General features: G+C 45.6%; 4 protein-coding genes across 5 annotated transcripts; all 4 read left to right on the top strand.

The window, feature by feature from the left end:
* The first annotated feature begins 521 nt into the window (after positions 1–521).
* Positions 522–4,552, top strand: LOC100821856. Of its 2 annotated transcripts, XR_732783.2 has the most exons (6): positions 522–677; positions 790–1,000; positions 1,272–1,415; positions 2,021–2,162; positions 2,435–2,690; positions 4,315–4,552. XR_732783.2 is itself a non-coding variant. In XM_010240519.3 (5 exons), exons 1-5 carry the CDS (start codon positions 577–579, stop codon positions 2,608–2,610), a joined length of 774 nt encoding a protein of 257 aa, XP_010238821.1. In that variant the 5' UTR covers positions 522–576; the 3' UTR covers positions 2,611–3,009. The 2 variants fall into 2 exon arrangements, 1 of the variants encoding a protein (XP_010238821.1); XM_010240519.3 differs by lacking the exon at positions 4,315–4,552 and having other exon boundaries at positions 2,435–3,009.
* A 1,364-nt stretch (positions 4,553–5,916) lies between these two features.
* On the top strand, positions 5,917–6,846 carry LOC100822164 (LOB domain-containing protein 4). The gene has a single exon (XM_010240521.3). It carries the CDS (start codon positions 6,104–6,106, stop codon positions 6,683–6,685), a length of 582 nt encoding a protein of 193 aa, XP_010238823.1. The 5' UTR covers positions 5,917–6,103; the 3' UTR covers positions 6,686–6,846.
* Positions 6,847–11,547: 4,701 nt separating this feature from the next.
* LOC100822478 (protein trichome birefringence-like 34) lies at positions 11,548–14,528 on the top strand. The gene is made up of 5 exons (XM_003577108.4): positions 11,548–12,366; positions 13,073–13,244; positions 13,343–13,551; positions 13,662–13,820; positions 13,932–14,528. Exons 1-5 carry the CDS (start codon positions 11,771–11,773, stop codon positions 14,278–14,280), a joined length of 1,485 nt encoding a protein of 494 aa, XP_003577156.1. The 5' UTR covers positions 11,548–11,770; the 3' UTR covers positions 14,281–14,528.
* A 1,693-nt stretch (positions 14,529–16,221) lies between these two features.
* Positions 16,222–18,987, top strand: LOC100837024 (ferritin-1, chloroplastic). The gene is made up of 8 exons (XM_003579003.4): positions 16,222–16,571; positions 16,953–17,036; positions 17,130–17,190; positions 17,278–17,365; positions 18,075–18,136; positions 18,264–18,329; positions 18,454–18,517; positions 18,613–18,987. Exons 1-8 carry the CDS (start codon positions 16,291–16,293, stop codon positions 18,654–18,656), a joined length of 750 nt encoding a protein of 249 aa, XP_003579051.1. The 5' UTR covers positions 16,222–16,290; the 3' UTR covers positions 18,657–18,987.
* The last annotated feature ends 231 nt before the right edge of the window (positions 18,988–19,218 follow it).

Consider the following 19,218-nt stretch of genomic DNA (forward strand, 5'->3'; position numbering starts at 1 on the left):
GCGTGGACTGCCCACGTCACACAGGCTGCGCTTAATCATGATCTTCCTTTTCTTTTCTTCACAAAAGTTCACATGGAATCATCCTTTTCTTTTCTTCACAAAAGTTTGTCGTTGCTAGCTTTATATTAAATGAAAAATTAAGACCATAACACCGTTACATCGTCCGCCAAACAAGCTCGGCAACAAGCTATGGCCTAGGAGAGGAGGCCGGTTTTTATTATCAATCCAACCACTACAAGGATTGCCAGTGCACAAGGAAAATCTAGCTAATTAACCGTGAGCTACTACTCTATTCCTGGTGCTAATTGTTCGATGGAGTCCATTGACTTTCTTTCTTTTTTCTTAGTCAATTGGCATTTGGGGAAGCAATTTGAACCCTTCTCGTTCGACTGAGGATGTAAATCTTCGCAAAAAGAAAAAGACTGAGGATTTAAACGGGCTGAAACCTGAAGCTATTCCTTCCAGCCCAGTGGGCTCGTTCGTATGGGCCGCCTGGCCTCCAAATTGAAGCAACTAAAACACAAATACCCGGCCTAAATTTGAAATCAAAGCAAACCACCACCGGGAGACAGCGAAATGGCAGCGGAGCAGGAGGAGGCCATCGCCGGCAAGCGGGACGGAAGCGGCGCCATCTCCGACGCGCTCTCCCTCTTCGCCTCCCGCCTCTCCCGCCGCAGGTACGCACGATATCACGCTCCGCCGCCTCTCCCCCGCATTCACCGCGCCAGCGATCTTCTACGTACGACCCGACCTCCCGTTCCCAAGTTACCACGACCCCCGCGCACGCAGGTTCGGGGAGGAGGAGCTCCGGGTGCTGGAGGCGGCGCTCTCCGCCGGCGGGGACGTGGCCGCGCTGCTCGCCACGCGCTCGGAGGCCCGGCGCCTTCTCAGGGAACGCGCGGCCGAGGCGTTCGCCGCCGCCGTCGAGGAAGGGGACGGGGCGAGGCTCGCGGTCGCTGACTTCTTCGCGCGCGCCTTCGCCCTCGCCGGCGACGTCGAGGTGAGGAGGGTCGGTCGCTCGTGCGTTAATTGCTCTCGCTCTAGGGTTTGATTTGGGGGTGCAGTTTCAGTGCTTCAGTTCAGTTCAGTACAGAACAGTAAGCGTCCTGCAGCGTGTGTTCAGGGAGGCAGAGTTTCAGTGTTCACAGGAAACCTCTGCTTGCTATCCGATGCGTTTTATATCGTTTTATTTTCTTGGGATCAGCAGTAAACGAGGTCTTCTGCTTGCTGTTGTCTGATGCTTGGATAATTCTGCTGTTGTACACTGCTAGAGCTGCCTTGCTATGAGATACGAAGCGCTGGTTCTGCGAGAGGCCAAATACTCCCACGACATTCATCTGCGTGTGTCCCATGAAGAATGGTCTACTTTTGCAAAGGACTCTCTCGACAATGGGTTCTACGCCATTGCTTCCAAGGTAATCTGTGACCCGATTCAGTTGTAGTGCCCCTTCACTTCCCATGTAGTCTGTCTGTCTGTCTGAATAAAACCACACATGTTAGTGATATGATAGTAATTTTCATATGAAAAAAAAGGCGATGGCTTAATTCTGGCAGAAATAATGGCTGAGATAACTCTCCAGGAGATGGTAACTCCAAGCAGCGTTGCTTCCATGTTACAACTTAGGACAAAGTTTTGGCGGTAAAGTGAAACCAACCAACTTATTCAAATGGAAAAGGCATTCCTCATAGCACATACATTGAATGAAGTGATGACGGGTGTTTGATGACTGTATGCTATTTATACTGGTAGTGTTGTTTCACAACCGAACGCAGACTAATATAGGTCATTCCAGAGAACGACACTGGCCCGAATTGTTTAGTCTGTTACCTTTATCAGCTAATACAAGATACTGTCTCATCAGTACCTTCTGAGACTATGTCACGGTTAGCATGTCAATCCAGCTGTCTGTGGTTAACTTTGCTGAAAAGTGCAATTCGCTGCTTGAACTTACTCTCTATGAACCCTGATCGTAGTGTTAGTCTCGTCTGCTATATTTTTCACTACTTTATGTATCTTTAGGCTTCTGCAAATGCACTTGTGCACATTCATCCCAGCCGCTTGGGATACTTGGACTCTACTAATTCCATTCTGAAGAAGGACAAGATTGACGATATAAGAGGACTCCAAAACTTGGCCAAGTTATTATCTGCGCAGCATTCTGGTGAGTTTTGTAATACTACAAACAGTGGAAACTGGTAAATTACATGTTGAGAAACTGACCCTGCTTTAGTTTGAGAAAAATTGAAATGCCAAGTTAGGCCTGAATTTATCTGCGAGGATGTTGTTTTATGATACTGTTGGATTAACATATAATTCCTTGAGAATAGTACAATATTAGTCAACACCGAATGTTATACTAGATCTTTCATACTTTGAGTTGTATTATTTCAGTTAGCCTCTGAAATTCCAGTACTGTTCCTTGTACTATTACAGTTCAGACACAATCAGCTGAATACATGAAAAGGAAAGCTTCAGGCGTCAATGAGAAGTGTGATTTGCACCCAACAAAACCAAAGTTACCAGGGAGTGTGATGTTTAGGCTGGGGATCAGAACAAGGAACGCACAGAAACTACTTCATAGCCGCAAGAGGAACTTAGAAGAGGTCTAAGTTGATGTCTGACATCTTCCCCAAGACCAAGACAAGAAGAGTGGCATGTCTTTCCTACGAGCCTTTTTTCGATACAAGAGGTGAGTTTGATGCTTCAGTTTTACTCCTGGTTCCCTGACATAGCTTCGAACTTCTCAGTCTAGAGCCTGGTACCTATTGAGCATCTGCAGGACGTAACATCAACACAGATTTGGTTTTATCTCAGTTATTGGCTACCTCGTTGATAGCTGAGGATATTTTCTCCCATCATTAGTTGTTTTCCTTCATTAAATACATCCATAACTCTGTATGTGTATGTTGCTCCTTATCAGATCACTTTGAACTTTCTCTGTAAGATAACTATGTCATGGCATACGTCTGATTTGATAGAACAGAAGTGTGGGGTTTTCATGGGTAGCATGTGCACGAGATTCAGCCTCGTTTTCTTTGGTATCATGCATGTGATGTGGGGAACTCCTGTTTTATCAGTTGTCTTACCACGCCATGCACAACTGAACACCTGTTCTCCATACAACTATACAAGACTAAAGTATTTTGCTTACTGAAGAGCATTGGATTCCTTAAATGAAAAACAATAGTGAAAAGATTGTCACTTCTCACTTAAAAGTGGAAGTTCAGTAACTGGTATCAGGTTTTCACAGTATCTACCATCACAATCTTTAACTGCATATTGCTCTATCAAATTTTCATTAGTTGACTACTGCTCAATCTGAAGTGTGACTACATAGTTGCATTAAGGTCATGTTAACTGATGCTTATGAAGTGCTTTCTTTTCTTTTGAGATGATTTCATTCATTGCCTCATTGGCACATTTCTCTTCTTGGAAAGCTGTTGCTAATAACCAGCATACAACAGGATAATCCTGACATCTGTTCAGTTAACTGTGTTTTCATAGCAACGCAACACTGTATCTCATCGAATGGGGTATATAATCTCTAGTGAAAAAATTTCAGAAGGTTGGTATAGTGACTAGTGAGGACTGATCGAGGAGTAAATTAAGCATGTGAGTTACTTTGGGACTTCGATCAGGCAGTTGACATGTGACAGTTCAGTGTCGGTTAAGCCCAGTTAACTGTAACTCTGAAGAAGTCTGATCCCAGAGCACGAAACCTAACATGAACCAATGGTCCAGGTCCATTCTGATAGACAGACATAGACACAACCTTGGGGCAATTCTATTTCTTTTATTTTGGAAAGCAGCCTCTATCCAGTTGTGTGGGTTTTCTGTTTACATGGGGGAACGGGAACAAGTCGTCGTGTTGGGGAAAGCAAATGTCTGCTTGCATGTTCCACGGTCCAACAGAAGCCCAAGGTTAGGATCGAGTAAGAAAAAGGTTACCCAGCCACGTGATGGCCGGACGATGGCTTAGCTCCATTGTCTGACTTGGGAATCTGCAAGTTTCTGAAGGAGTACGACTTACTACTACTCCTCCAGTTAGCTATAATTTGCAGCGGTTTCATGGAGAGAGCATCGGTAGGTAGCTTAGCGCGCGGTGAAACATTGTCGGCAGCTTAATTATTTTTCTAGCTAGCGCGTAGCTAGCGGTGAAACATGCATGGAACATTTTTTCTGAGTCTTGATAGCAACCTGCATGTGCATGCACGCATCTCAGCAACTTTTAGAAATCCTGCCTCCTCTCCTTCGATCTCCTGGGACTGGGGTTAGTTTTGTAACATCGATCATGTTTTTCTCTCTCCGTGCAGAGTACACAAGGAAGATGGAGTATGCTTGCCGCTGCTGCTGCTTCTTCTTCTCGTTCTTCAGAAACAAAAACCGATGCAATATGAGGCAAGACATTTCTGTTGATACATGGGTATACTAGTAATTAGTCACATATATTTGTACTATGCTTCTTGATTCTTTGTTTGAGGCACTGATTTATAATATATATGGTTGTTTTTTATTAGGAAAATTAAACTAATGTATATATGCTTCGTGTTAGTGACTTGCCCAAGCATGAATTTTGTCATGCCATCCACACTGGTGTTAGTACTACTAGTGTGGTTGCAGGGTCTGCATCACAAGTTTGGTACGAGACACCTTGATGCATTGCGTTGGATCGACATGGCCGCATGGGGTGTGTACGTACGTAAATGCTACATAGTGATCGGTGACTGGCCTGCTACATGAGACTCATCATTACGGACGGATACTTGTCTCTAGCTAGCATCCCATTATTGACATGTATTTTAAATGCTTCTATACTGTACTATACGATGTCTAGTGTAGTATTACATACGTAACTAGTGCACGACAAATGCACAATCTCTTTGGGTCGTTGTCCACTTCCGACAGTACATACGTGTCAGGTTTCCTCCTGGTCTGAGATAAACATGTAGTATACCAGTATCTGTCGTTTTCTCCTATACTTATACCAGGAGTACTTGATTAGTACGAGTAGTTGGTTAGCGTATTTCAGGATGGAATTGAAGAGTTGGTATAGAGAGAGTTAACCATATATATGCCCTTGCCCATGCATGCATGACCAAGTTGCACAATTAAGCTAGTGGTACGACCACAAGATTAATTGGAAGTGAAACAGACATCCACGCCGAGCCCCGCCATTAATTTTCCCCACCAGACCAAATTACTGGTCACCTCGGTCTTAGCAAACCAAGCCCTGCCTGTAGTTAATGCACGGTTAATTAGTGCTAATTAAGACATCTTGCTCATTGGCAGTACTGGGAAGGCTAGCTAGCTAGCTGGATTAAACAAGTGCAGGCTAACAGGCGTGCGTCAGAAGGATCAGCAATGCTGTATTAATCAAATCTGTTTTTATCTCCAAGAAGGTCAACTCTGAACGTGCATGCATGCTGCTGGTCAAATGATCCAGCAGAGACCCCTACAGCTAGCTGCTAGACTAAGCTACTTGTGTGTGTGTGGCGGTGCCGCGTGAAGTGAAACGAAAGCAGCATTTTTCCAGGCCGTGACGACCGTGGGGTGATACACAGTGCTGTACTGCGTTCTTTGCTGTAGCTAATTAATCAACCTTTGCTGCTAAGTAGAGACAAAACAAAAACAAGGCAGAAGTCCCTTTACACACACTGTGTCTGCTCTTCATGCATATTACCAGTCTGTAGCTAGTACCACATGTTTCTGTGATAGTAGATGGAAGTGATGTGATCGATCCAGCAAGCAAATTAAGGAAACATTTTCTTGAAAAAAAAAGGAAGCAAATTAAGGAAAAGAACACTACATCATCAGTAAACTAGTTTATCATGCTTGTTTGTCTCTTTCTTTGTTTGTCCTGATGTCTAGCAAGTTAATAATGGACTTGCAATTAACAATTAGTACTCCCATTGACACCTAGCAACCTAGCTACTCTACTATCTTCTTCCTAGCTAGCTAAGCTTGCAGTTTGCTTGGTTTCCTCTATAAAAAGGGCAAGCTCTACACCCATCAGCCTCCCCTCCTTCCCTCTGCAACACATCTCCATCCACTGCCATCTCCTCTCTTCTCTTCTCCTCTCAAGTCTAAACAACAGTTGGTGCCATGGCGGGAGCTCAGGGCGGGAGCGGTAGCAGCACGCCGTGCGCGTCGTGCAAGCTGCTGCGGCGGCGGTGCGCTCGGGACTGCGTGTTCGCGCCCTACTTCCCGCCGGAGGACCCGGCGCGGTTCGCCACCGTGCACCGGGTCTTCGGCGCCAGCAACGTCAGCAAGATGCTGCAGGAGCTGCCGGCGGCGCAGCGGGCCGACGCCGTCAGCAGCCTGGTCTACGAGGCCACGGCCAGGGCGCGGGACCCGGTCTACGGCTGCGCCGGCGCCATCTCCTACCTCCAGCACCAGGTCGCCCAGCTCCAGGTCCAGCTGGCCGTCGCCCAGGCCCAGATCCTGCACCGCGTCCACCCCTTGTCTCCGTCCCCGTCTCCGGCGCCGGTTGCCGCCGCATTGCCATTGCATGATCTCCAGCAGCTTCAGCAGCAGCAGCAGCAGAGCATGCAGATGGATTATGATTATGATGATGTGAAGGCGGCCTATGGTGGTGGCGGCCTTGTCACGCAGAATGATCTGATGAACTCGCTGCTGCTGCAGGAGGCTTGCTGCGGCCTCAAGAAGGAGTCCCTGTGGACATGATCGTCTGTGTTGTGGTTTTTGTTTTAGTAAATCAATCGAAGATCGGTCTCTGCTTTGGTTGCTTCTTTGATGAACGTGATGTGTTGTCTCTGCTGCTTCTGTAATTTTCTGAGAATTGGGAAATTGGGAAGAAATTTGAGTAACATGCTTGATTCGATGCATACAGTCTCTCCGTTTCTGTTCAAGGATCATCAAGACAAAATTAAAAGTGAACCTTTGTCCTTTTTCAGAAAAATAAAACATACTGGCTGGTTGTTTTTCTGAACCACAAGCTGTCAAGTTCAGTTAGTACAGGCTTATTTCCACAATACATGTTTCAGAAGTGCAGATAATATTTATTTATTTTTGAGTAATGATATTGTTGTTTGTTGAAGATGTGAAGCGCATTTGGTTGCACTCACATGGTACAGTAGGATCCAGATAGTTTAAATTTGTTCGTGCACACATCATGCAGCACGACATGAAGCATCCCAAGGCAGAAGAACTGACGATCAATTAATGCTTCCAAATGGAAGACCTGACCTGCTAGATTCCCTAATTGGCCTCTCTGCACAAGACATGTGTCTTCTCTCTCTCTTTCTCAACAAACACTTGCTATACTTTACCTGGCTTCCCTAACATTTGACCTGTCAGATATCGCTTGTTAAAATATAGACACATTATGATGATGGGAATTGGATCTTACAGAGCTTCGACACGAGTACAGACAAAAACATAATTAAGCTTTCATCAGGCAAACATTGTTTTCATGTTTTTCATGATGAAATCTACACAAATTGTTTCCCTTTCATCTTTGTTTTAGAAAATATTTCCCTTTCATCTGAGACAGTATTGTTTTCATGTTTTTCATGATGGACTCTATATAAATTGTTTGCTTATTTTTAGTCCTGATAGGGACTCTAAATTGTTTCTAAGTGACAGATTTGTTAAACATGATTGATGCATACTTGGCCATGCATGATTGGTTTTGGTTATGATATTAATTGTCAAGGTGTGCATGATGCAGGGGCATCAAGTGTGTCAATCTAGGACAAACAAAGGATCAGCTGTAGCTAGCTAGCCCCCACAATGCTTCTTACATTATGAACTCATCCTTTGGTAGAGTCTTTGTCTTGTTGCTTGACCGAAACTAAACATGAACATCTTCTATTCATTTTGCGGACAGACGTGTCTCCTCCTGCGGTATCTAATGTGAAACAGAGCATTGAACATCTATCCTTAAAAATAACATCAAACCATCTTGCTTAGATGGATCAGGCTTTGCCTAGCTCCAGATCAGCCAGTCTCTGTTTCATCTTTTTCATCAGCATCAATCATTCATGGCTTAAGATCATGGAACAATCCCTGAACATACCTTTTCCCAGTCCTTAGCACCCTTGCCTTTCTCTTGTTCCTGGTGAAATGCACATCACAGAGTGACTTTTAGCACACTGATTCCAACTTTCTTGTTTAGGAGCAGTAATGCAGTACATACGCTGGCCATAGATTTTTTTAGAGGATGCAGGCATAGTTTTTTTTAGAGGATGCCGGCCATACTTTTTTGTTTAAGAAGATATCACTGGCCATACTAGATTGTTTAGGAGTAGTTGCGTCCTGAATCCTCAGTGAGCATGGGCCTTATTCTGTTCTTGGGTTGGTCAAGTTCTCTGACATGGGCCGGATACACATTCCTGTAGCCCAGCAACGCCTACTATCTCTTCTTGGGTCTATCTGTGTACTTAGTGTCTCCTATCAGCCCAGCACAAATGGGGCCTGGGATGGGAATTGTCATTTTGTCAATGCAGTTTCTCAAATGATTCTGTCTCAGTTTCAGAGATGCCAAGGAATAACATGATTACTAGTAGATGAACATGATTTTTGAGAAATTAGCTTCCACACATTTTCTCCTGTTGGAAGAACACTACACACCACCTGAAAATATGACAGTTCAACGCTTTGGGTACCACCTTAATTCCTTAACTACCTACAAAGTAGTAGCATACTGGACAGGATTGGTTACCAAGACTTTGCAAGATTCGCAAGATTTTGATTTCTAAAAATCCCAGGAAATGCCCTTCTTAACAGTGAATGCTCAATTTTTTTGCCTACAGAATACATGCATGTGCTACTCCCTGTACTTAGGATTAGTTCCAGCAGTATTTATTTTGTTCTTCAAGACTTGATTGATGGTTCTTGTTAGCCTGCCTAACTCACTAGAGCTTAATTAAAAGCTTAAGCAAACCCTCTATCCGCACATGTACATCCTTTCTCACATTGATTGCAGGAAGGAAATTAACACAGGAGGTCACTAATTAATTCTAGTTTGTTTCAAGCATCGTCCACACGTACATACATCGCCGTCGGCGCGACTAATTAATTAAGAAGACTTTCTGCTGGATAATGAGTCACTACTACGTATGTTTCTTTCCACATAATAGTATGCTACATAATTCTGTTCTAAGACTTTGAAGCCATGCATATATACAATCTACAGCAATTAGTATGTGCTTGTTGTGGAACTTAAGATTTTCAAGACGGCGACAGCAAACAGTGAGTGAGATTTGCATTATTGCTGGTGGTACTGAAAAATACAAACATGGTTTGGTGAGGTGGTTGAAGCTGAAGGACATGGTAGCCTTTTTTTCCCTGTTCCTGCAGCTGCAGGTATTGGCTAGCTAGGTAGGTCCTGTGTGGTGTCCACTGTTTTGACCTGGGACCATCCATCAAATCGTTTTCATGGATGTTACACTGTTTAATTCTGCACAAGGTTTACTGCAGGTAGATGTTGCTCTTCTTGCAGAAACAGGATGAAACCGAAATGGTCTAGCTGGAAATTCCTCTGGACTCGGCAAATCAGACACTGTTGTAGAAATTGCCATCTGATGCAAGCATATATGCATTTTGACTTGAGGCTCGTTGGCCCGCCTCCACTGAGAAGTACTCATGCAGCCGTGCTACCTCTGAGAAATACAATAGCATCATGCATCTTTTGCCTTTATGCCATGCAGATAAGTAATCAGCTACAGTAAATTCTGAACAGACTTATCCAGATGCAGTGCAGGTTCAGAAACCAAGCTCCATTTCTGAATTCTGATTATAACATGCATTGAATTGTTAATTAGCACTACTATGCATGATCAGTGAGTTCAATGACAGAAATGTTTTGAACTTAATGCGTACATTGGCAGCTAATTAGCACGTGAAAATACATAGTACATCCGTACTTGCATGGTTCCTTTACCCAGGACAAGATGGATGGAGACATCCAAATATTTCCACTGTTCCTCATTGGACTTTTGCAGGAAGCTACTAGCCTTTTGGGGAACCAATTGGACCAGCAGTAGGTATGTACATCAGTACATGATCTCCCTATGCATGTTTGCCAACTGCTCTTCTTTCTTCTTCTTCTTCTGCAGATCCTTTTACTAGCCTTCCTTCTAAGGCTCTCGCTCAACTGAAAGTGCAGTACAACAGATCAGTAATAATTGTACCATTCTCCATTCCTGCAAGTCAGATTGTTCCTCGATTGATATATTGTTGGTGCTGATCAGTCATGCCTTTCATGTAGTGTCTCCACCAGCTCCCATGCAAGGAGAGTTTCTGAGAAGAACGGCAAGAGCAGGTGAACTTTAGACTGACACAAAATTATGCTGATCTTAGGTTCTCATGAGCCAACCATGTTTACTATTTTCCCTCCTAGATAGACCCCACTTTTAGGAGCTTGGCATGGCACCAAACAGAGCATATGTGGCGATAGAATTCTACCTAACCCTTTATTGGGGCCTCCCTACTCATCATCTCATTCTGTGCTAGCTAGCTGAAAGCCTGAAAGAAGAGATTGCACAAAGAAAAGAGGCTATTGATTTAGCATGGAGTACTAATAGTAGGGTCATTTGAAGATTCGGCACCAAACGGAATTAAAATAGTTATGATGTGTCATTCAGATCAACCTAGCTATGGGTACCTGGATCATATTAATAGTCCTAGTGCCATAACCAATTGAATTATTGATACGCGGCCCTTGGTTCTGTGAGAAAAAGAGATCATGGATATGAAGACCGAAAAAAAAGGCGATAGACAATGATTGATCATGTGGTGTTTGCCAATCAGATTGACAACTTATTCATGACTGGAGCAGACAAGCACCATCACCGTGTTGAAAAGACTCGACGACCGACATAAGTTAATTCAGAGAGATTATGACTTTTTCATTCTCTTTCACAAAAAGAAAAGAAAAGAAAGATTAATTAGGACTTTGACGCATGCATGCATACATTCAGACATGTTGACTGATCAGGAGTAAGTATAGCTTAGGAGTAACCATCTAAGTAAACACTGATCTATTAATTTATATATATAGCGATGTGACCGTATATCAGATTAACATGTTATCTTTTAGTTCTAGTACAGCAGTTGATACCGAATTATGGTTTGCCATTTTTCGAAATCGAGCATGCATTAGGGAGCTTTGTTACATCCAGGGGCCTATATTATGATACTGATTGCTAGCTTTATATTAGCTTAATCTTAATGCAAATTAGGTAAGGAACAAAACAGCCGCAAAAGATTTCTTTTCTTGCCATCACCTTTTTCCCTTTGCTTAATTTGCAAATATCATATACTCTGAGAGTGACACACATGTACAATAATTAATTAATATGGCTCCTCCAACTCTTCAATGGCTGGTGTGACAATATGGTGTGGACTGACAGAAAAGAGAGAAAAGAAGTGTCGGCACCAGAAACCAGCACTTGTACCTTGAAACCTCCTTTTTAGCTTTTTCCTTAAAAACGAAATAAATAAACAAACTAGACATAGGGTTGCTGGCTAGGAGCACATGCGTGCATGCACGAAATTAGCATGAGTCTGACAATATAAAATGGTGTGCAAATTCAGACAAGAGCATTGCACAACACAACTGACAGTGTTCTTGCAGACAGCAGAGTCGTTTCATCTTCAGACATTCAGTCAGTACTCAGTGGGAGCTCAAGGATAAAAAGGGCAGCAGTTGCTTCTGCTTCACATTGTTATTCTCCATCAGTTGGTTGAAGAGGTTGCATTTGGCAGGAAAGCAGCAGCTGGTGATCTCGAAAGAGAGACAGATAGATGATGATGAAGGTTAGCCCAAGGGTCAGTGTTCACGTTTGCTTGTGCAACACTAGACCTGGTGCGGGCAACAAGCTGGACAAGTGCTACTGCGCCCATTACAATAAGAGAGGAGGTACTACTGATGGCCTGTCTCACCTCAGCAACGCAGCTTCTTCTCCAGAGAAGAAGATGAAACCAGAGCAGGGCGCTCACAACAAGATGTCGGCATCGGCGGCGGTCGCGGCGGCGTCTTCGCTGTCTCCGTTGGTCGGGCTGCGGGCCGTGGTGAGCTCGCTCGTGGCCTTCTTCATCGTCGTCAGCTCCGTGTCGCTCCTCTTCGACCGCGGCGGGCAGGAGTCGCGGGTCGTGCAGCTGGCAATGGACCAGCACCGGCACCAGGAGGTGAAAATGGCGGCGGCGGGCTCCGGCAAGCGGCAGGAGGAGGAGTGCAACTGGTCGGTGGGAAGGTGGGTGTATGATAATGCCTCCGAGCCGCTGTACTCAGGGCTCAAGTGCTCCTTCATCTTCGACGAGGTGGCCTGCGAGAAGTATGGCCGGAATGACACCAGGTACCAGCACTGGAGATGGCAGCCCGATGGGTGTGATCTTCCCAGGTATGCTTTGGTTCTCTTACTACCATACATGTTTCTAGCTCTGCTTTTCTGTTCAAGCATATCAGTGACTCAGTGTTGCAGAATTCTGAACTTGAACTCTCTGAGGATAGGATGAACAGATTAGTTTTGTCGGAGGAAGAAAAAACATGCTTGCATGGTCTGCAGCGAAAACCAATGAATCATGATATGGTTTGGTTACATATATACACATATGTTTCCATAGAAAAATTAGACTGAAACTAGTAGCTCAGTTTTGCTTGATGCATGTCAACACAAAAAATTGCAGCATGCCTGAAGCTACAGTACTAGTGCTAGATGCTTAATCTGACTGTCAGTGCTGCAAAATTTTGAGCCTGAACTCTTGGAGGGTAGAGATGAAATAGTTTTGTTTTCTGGAGTCAGGGGAATTAAAATGTTTGCATGGTCTGCAGCTCATAATTAAGTATAGTATAGACAACTTCACATCGCGAAATTGATGAGATTGGTCTGCTAAACCAGAGGACAGTGAAACATCAACAGTGTCAATTTCCATCCTGTTCTTGCTTTGTTCTTCCCCATGCCACCTTCCATTAGGTTACATATGAATAGCAAAACAGATCATACTTTGTGCAACATATTCAGGCAGGCATTTACCCAATGCCTAAGCAGTGTGACACGAATGCAGCTTAGTTTTCTGACAATGTTGAACAAAAAACTTGAAACACAGATTCAACGCCACAAGGCTGCTGGAGAAGCTGAGGAACAAGAGGATGGTCTTCGTGGGCGACTCGATCAACCGAAACCAGTGGGTCTCCATGGTGTGCATGGTGGAGGCCGCCATCCCCGAGGGCCTCAAGATGCGCGTCTACAACGGCTCCCTCATCTCCTTCAAGGCATTCGTATGTTCTTCGACACATTCCTGAATGTTCAGTAATAACTCTTCCTGTCAGTTCTGATGCATGTAGACACGTACATTGTTTAAATCTGTTTCTTTCAGGAATACAATGCGACGATCGACTTTTACTGGTCGCCGCTGATACTGGAATCGAACAGCGACAACCCGATCATCCACCGGGTGGAGTACCGGATCATACGCGCGGAGAAGATCGAGAAGCATGCCCGCGCCTGGCGCGACGCCGACATCATCGTGTTCAACTCTTACCTGTGGTGGAGGAAGCAGAAGCCCGACATGAAGATGAAGGTCATGTAAGTGATCAAACAGCTTTCTCCTTGTTTGACGTATGATCATGATGGTGTCAACAGTAGTCAAAATTGGTGAAGAGTTGACTGAAAATTAAAACCGATGACATGGGCAGGTATGGATCGTTTGAGGATGGCGATGCAAAGCTCGACGAAGTGGAGATGGTGGAAGGCTTCGAGATCGCTCTGAAGAAGCTCACCGAGTGGCTTGGAACCAACATCGACAAGAACAAGACCAGGATCTACTTCGCAGGCTCGTCGCCCACCCACACCTGGTAATAAACAAAATCATCAAACAAAAGAGAACATAATGATCATCAGCAGAAACACATCAAGCAAGAGCAAACAAAAAAACGAATAAAAAACCCTGTGAATTTGTTTGGCAGGGCGAGCGATTGGGGAGGGGATGACAAGAACAAGTGCCTGAACGAGAGCGAGCCGATCGTGAAGCCGGGTTACAAGGGCGCGACGACGGACTACAGCATGATGGAGAAGGCCCAGGAGATCTTCAGGCCGCTGGAGGAGAAAGGGATCCACGTGCAGGTGCTCAACTTCACGCAGCTGTCGGACCACCGCATCGACGCGCACCCGACGGTGTTCCGGCGGCAGTTCGTGCCGCTGACGGCGGCGCAGGTGGCGGACCCCAGCAGCTACGCCGACTGCACGCACTGGTGCCTCCCCGGCGTGCCCGACGTCTGGAACAGCTTCCTCTACTCCTACCTCGTCCACAAATGACCATCCATCCATTTGTGTTACTTGTAGATATACATACATAATCACATACATATGTGTTATACCATCTGTTGTCGTTCAAAAACAGTTCATTTTTGTTTTTTGGGGGGTGTTTAGATCGTTGGCTAGGCTGCTTAAGAACGCATGTAGTAGCTAGAAAATGACTCCCCGTGTTATTTTTTTCTTTTGCTGTTACTTGTAAAGAAACAAGGATCAAGAAGAAGATGATGATGATGATGAGTGGCAGCTAACCTACGGCATCATGCAATTTTGTTGTGTTTGTGTGTGCAGAGGGCAGTGAGCATCTTAGGAAGAAGTAGATCTGGGGGCGTTTGGCATGCACAGGCCCACAGGCAGACAGGAAGGACAGCACACGTGTAGCAAATTTGCCCAGTAATGCAGGACATGCAAAAAGGCAACAACAGCAAGCAATCATCCAGTGAAGTTGTACAAGAATTTAGCAGAAGCAGTGACAGTAAATTTTAGAAGGGAATGAAGAACAAATCACAAATGGATGCAGATGCAGGGTTGGTTTGGAGTGGAGTTGGAGATGGAGAGAATTTCAACGGTGTTTGGGAACCGGCCGGGGCTTACAGTTTACGCTGCAGCGGAAAACTCGTGACTAACGGGCTGAGAGAGCTGGATACACAAGAAGGAAAAGGCTGCCACAGCCGAGCTCCGCCTTTTGGGCCTGGTCGGCCCAAGCCCGCCCATGAGTGTATGAGACGCCGAGACACCACGGTTCTAAAAAAAAACATCCGCTAGAAAAAAAAAACCTAGCCAAGTTCAAGTGTTCAACGTCTCCTGAAAAGATGTCCGTTTTCATCTTCCGTTCCCTTGCCTCCGATACCCTATTGGACGGCAGGAGATGAGAAAAATCATGGATTAAACATCAGGCCATCGTCTTATCACCTTCTTGGTAAGATTTCGTGTGTCCTTAGTTTGGTGGCGGTGACCTGACGGTGACGTGTAGCGTGAAGGAAAATTGAGGAACCTTCAAGAAAAATGGAGGAGGAGCAGGATAGGATGGATGAGCGCAAGTTTTCGAGGTAGGATCATTCAAGTTTTGCTCCAACCTGTGACAAGAGCGGATTGAGGTTCTTTGGGGTTTCAATTCAGACAACACGTTAGCAAAGGACGACGGGTAACGGAACCACCCAGAAAAACAAGAAGCTCCACCCACGATAAGGATGGATGGATGGATGAGCCCAGATACGACGGATGTGGCAGACGGCCACCATGGACGTGTACCTTTTTTAATTTTTTTTCCTTCCCGTGTGCCCCGTCGCTGCCATGCAATGTACCACCATCTTATCTTGTTCTGACTTTTCTTGCATGTATGTGGCCGTAGTCTGGCAGTGGCATGTGCCCGCCACACGACGTCCATCCACTGTGACTCAGATATTTCCTTGCCTTTTTTTCTTACCGCAAAAAAAAAGAGGACTCCCTCACCTAAGTAAGGCAATACAAAAGACAAATTCAACAACTTACAGTACGCTGGTATTGATTCGATCACTGCTCGTAATCTAAATTTACTGCTGTGATCAAGGCGTGCATTCATTCATTCATTCCTACCGTGATTGCTTCTCACCACATACATCGCTCGTTACAAAAGGAAAGTAAACCTAAAATCACTCGCGTAAATCTCGCACGCAAAAGAAAAACAACACACAAGAAGAAGAAGATCGAAATTATCTCAAAAAAAGAAGAAGAAGAAGATCGAAAGAAAGAGAGACCAAATTTTGCTCCATCTTGGATTTCCTTTCCTACTTAAACGGCCCAATTCCGCTGCCACCGGGGCTCCACTCACCACACGCCCCTTAAAATATCCTCCAACCCCGAGCGCTCGCCGGCCACGCGCCCACCATCCCGCCAACCCATCCCGGCCGTCCACGTGTCGCCCATCCGCGCGCCCCACGCGCCCTATATTTATCCCCCAATCCCCGTCCTCATCTCCCCCAACCGCACAAACCAGGACGCTCGCCACGCGCCCCTCCGCCGCCGCTCTTCGAGATGCTTCCTCCTAGGGTTGCGCCGCCGTCCACCCCGGCCCTAGCCCCCGCCGTCGCTGCCAAGCTGCTGCTCCCTGCCGCCGCGTCCGCGAGGACGGCGTGCTGCAGGGCGGCGGCGGCGGGGAAAGGGGGCAACAAGGAGGTGCTCAGCGGGGTCATGTTCCAGCCCTTCGAGGAGGTCAAGGCCGGGGAGCTCTCCCTCGTGCCGCAGGGACAGGGCCAGTCCCTCGCCAGGCACAAGTTCCTCGACGACTGCGAGGCCGCGCTCAACGAGCAGATCAAGTGAGTCTCTCCCTCCTCCATCCGCCCGCGCTGGCGGTTTTAATCCCTTATCTTCATCTCTGCTTGAATCCCCCGGTGAATCTCTTGGACGGCGACTTCCATCCCTTGAATGGCAAACGTGCTGTCCTAGTAAATCCTCTGATGCCGCTTCTGCCGTGGCCCCTGTGTATTGATTGTGATGAAACGGACAGGATTTCCCCCAAATTTTGCACTTTACGGATCGACGCCTATACATAAAAAATAGTCAAGGATGCTAAAAATGGACGAAAATTTGCAAGAAAAGACCTGTCTGTCTGTGTGCAATTTTGGGTTTGGTTACTCAGCCATTAATTCCAGCTATTTTGGGATTGGAATTTAAAAACCGTTCAACTCTCATTGCAGCGTGGAGTACAATGCCTCGTACGCCTACCACTCCCTCTTCGCCTACTTCGACCGCGACAACGTTGCTCTCAAGGGCTTTGCCAAGTGAGCCATCATCGCTCACCACCATTTAATTGGCCTATCAAAGTTGCCAAATCCGTTGGTAACAGTGTTTGTGATGCGTGTCTGTTTCCCCAGGTTCTTCAAGGAATCCAGCGACGAGGAGAGGGAGCATGCCGAGAAGCTCATGGAGTACCAGGTTTCGATTTCGTTGCCGCTCTAGCTATGCTGAATTGGTCCATAACTGTACTGTATGCTGATGCTTATGTGTTCTTGTGTCCGTCAGAACAAGCGTGGAGGGCGGGTCAGGCTCCAGTCCATCGTGACACCCTTAACGGAGTTCGACCATGCCGAGAAAGGCGATGCTCTGTACGGTGAGTTGCTGTCCTGTTCGGTTTGTTCTGGATGTGTTTGCAGTGCGTCAGGTTGCATCAGGGGTACGTGTGCTGTGCTCGTTGCGTGATTACGAGTGTCTGGTTACTCATGTGGAAATTGAGGTGTTTGGGCTATGGAGTGGGTTGCATGTCATGCAACACTAGGAAAAGTAGCAAAAGGCTCAATTTAGTAACCTTACAATGAATCCAATAGTGTTCTTTTGTGGGTTTGGGCGGGAGCTTTCTGCAGATAGTACTGATTGAAAGATAAGGTAAAGCAGGTCGATGAACAGACTGATTAGTGATTACACATGTATTTGTTGAAGAGAGGGCAGATCTTTCAGTAATGTTCAGCTGGAGATCAGTTGTGTGACTGACTAACTGTCAATGGCCTTTTGGTCTTGTGTGCTGGATGTTGTTTTCAGAAGCTTTTATTTAAAATGCAGGAATAGACAGAAGAGCAAAAAAACATGCAACGGGAAGTTGCCAGGCTATAAACTTCTAATAATTCCCCTCATTTTTTTCCGGACACGCCACTGTGCAGCAGTTGATTCCACTATCTTTCAACTGATGACAGTACATATAGTTTCTCAGACTTGGTGCTTGCTTTTCAGAATCCTGTGATACATAAATGTTGATGTCTTCATCTGCTAAATGTAACTATACCACGTATCCTTTGTTTTAACTCGTGCCTTTGTTGAGATTTCAGCTATGGAGTTGGCTCTGGCTCTTGAAAAGCTGGTGAATGAGAAGCTGCACAACCTGCACAGCGTAAGTTGCTCTTACCTGCCTTCTTATAGCAAAATTATGAATTCCTGGTTAATTGGTTTTAAACCAACATACACCACCACGTCATATTACTGTAACAGCTAAAAGGTGTCTATGAAAAAATTAACAGGTAGCTACAAGGTGCAACGATCCGCAGCTGACCGACTTCGTCGAGAGTGAGTTCCTTCAGGAGCAGGTAAAACCTCCAAACTCTTATGACCAAACACAGAACGTGCCTGCAGCGCATCATGCATTCTCTTTTGAGACATGTGAAATGCTTTCCTTACTAAGTAGAAACTCGATTTCTCTCTGTGAAAAAGGTTGAGGCCATCAAGAAGATCTCCGAGTACGTCTCGCAGCTGAGGAGAGTCGGCAAAGGACATGGTTAGTGTCACCCCCACCTGATATGCTGCTACTGCTGCTTCATCTCCCGTCCGTGTTTGTCTCTTACATGTTTGTTGGGATGCATTGTGATGCAGGGGTGTGGCACTTTGACCAGATGCTGCTCGAGGAGGCGGCCTGAAGGGATCAGCCTTTGCAGGGGAAGAGGATGTAGGTGTCAACGTAGTGGATCAAACACGCAACCAAGCAACCGGTGGATGTGGTTCTGAAGGTCTTTTGCAGCGGGTCTTGTCTGTAGGATGCATACATATTATGCTGCTTTGTGTGTCTGGGATTCGAAATAATAAAAAGACCTAGGGTGAGATTGTGTTAATGGCCGTAGGACAACAGCGTGCACGTCTTGCTGGGCACATCTGTAGACAAGAACTTTGTGCCGCGCGACAAGTCAAGACCCCATTTTGTACTTCCTCTGCTTTCTCGGTCCAACAAAATATGTCTCAAGTTTGTCAAAATTTGGATGTATCTAGACTTACTTAGTGTATAGATGCATTCAAATTTGGTCAAAGTTGGGACATCCTTCGTTGTACGGAGGGAGTACTAAATTGTTCGCGATATTACCCCTTAGCAAAGAGGCGACGGGGCGGAAGCTGAGCATTAGGCGAAAACGAGCAGTAACACTGGATGTGGCACAAGGATTGACGAGATGCTCTTAGTATCGCAATCGAAAAACAACAAGCTGAAAA

The sequence above is a fragment of the Brachypodium distachyon genome, chromosome 4, assembly GCF_000005505.3.
Source record: "Brachypodium distachyon strain Bd21 chromosome 4, Brachypodium_distachyon_v3.0, whole genome shotgun sequence".
Classification (NCBI taxonomy): Eukaryota; Viridiplantae; Streptophyta; class Magnoliopsida; order Poales; family Poaceae; genus Brachypodium; species Brachypodium distachyon.

What these genes read in the sequence shown, in the direction of transcription:
- LOC100822478 (XM_003577108.4), top strand. Translation starts at nt 11,771, where the DNA reads ATGATGATGAAGGTTAGCCCAAGGGTCAGTGTTCACGTTTGCTTGTGC. An exon ending in TCATCTCCTTCAAGGCATTC is followed by an intron (nt 13,245 to 13,342) that starts GTATGTTCTTCG and finishes TGTTTCTTTCAG; the next exon opens with GAATACAATGCGACGATCGA. An exon ending in GACATGAAGATGAAGGTCAT is followed by an intron (nt 13,552 to 13,661) that starts GTAAGTGATCAA and finishes TGACATGGGCAG; the next exon opens with GTATGGATCGTTTGAGGATG.
- LOC100821856 (XM_010240519.3), top strand. Translation starts at nt 577, where the DNA reads ATGGCAGCGGAGCAGGAGGAGGCCATCGCCGGCAAGCGGGACGGAAGC. An exon ending in CCCTCGCCGGCGACGTCGAG is followed by an intron (nt 1,001 to 1,271) that starts GTGAGGAGGGTC and finishes GTACACTGCTAG; the next exon opens with AGCTGCCTTGCTATGAGATA. An exon ending in ATTATCTGCGCAGCATTCTG is followed by an intron (nt 2,163 to 2,434) that starts GTGAGTTTTGTA and finishes GTACTATTACAG; the next exon opens with TTCAGACACAATCAGCTGAA.
- LOC100822164 (XM_010240521.3), top strand. Translation starts at nt 6,104, where the DNA reads ATGGCGGGAGCTCAGGGCGGGAGCGGTAGCAGCACGCCGTGCGCGTCG.
- LOC100837024 (XM_003579003.4), top strand. Translation starts at nt 16,291, where the DNA reads ATGCTTCCTCCTAGGGTTGCGCCGCCGTCCACCCCGGCCCTAGCCCCC. An exon ending in GAAAGGCGATGCTCTGTACG is followed by an intron (nt 17,366 to 18,074) that starts GTGAGTTGCTGT and finishes TTGAGATTTCAG; the next exon opens with CTATGGAGTTGGCTCTGGCT. An exon ending in GAGAGTCGGCAAAGGACATG is followed by an intron (nt 18,518 to 18,612) that starts GTTAGTGTCACC and finishes ATTGTGATGCAG; the next exon opens with GGGTGTGGCACTTTGACCAG.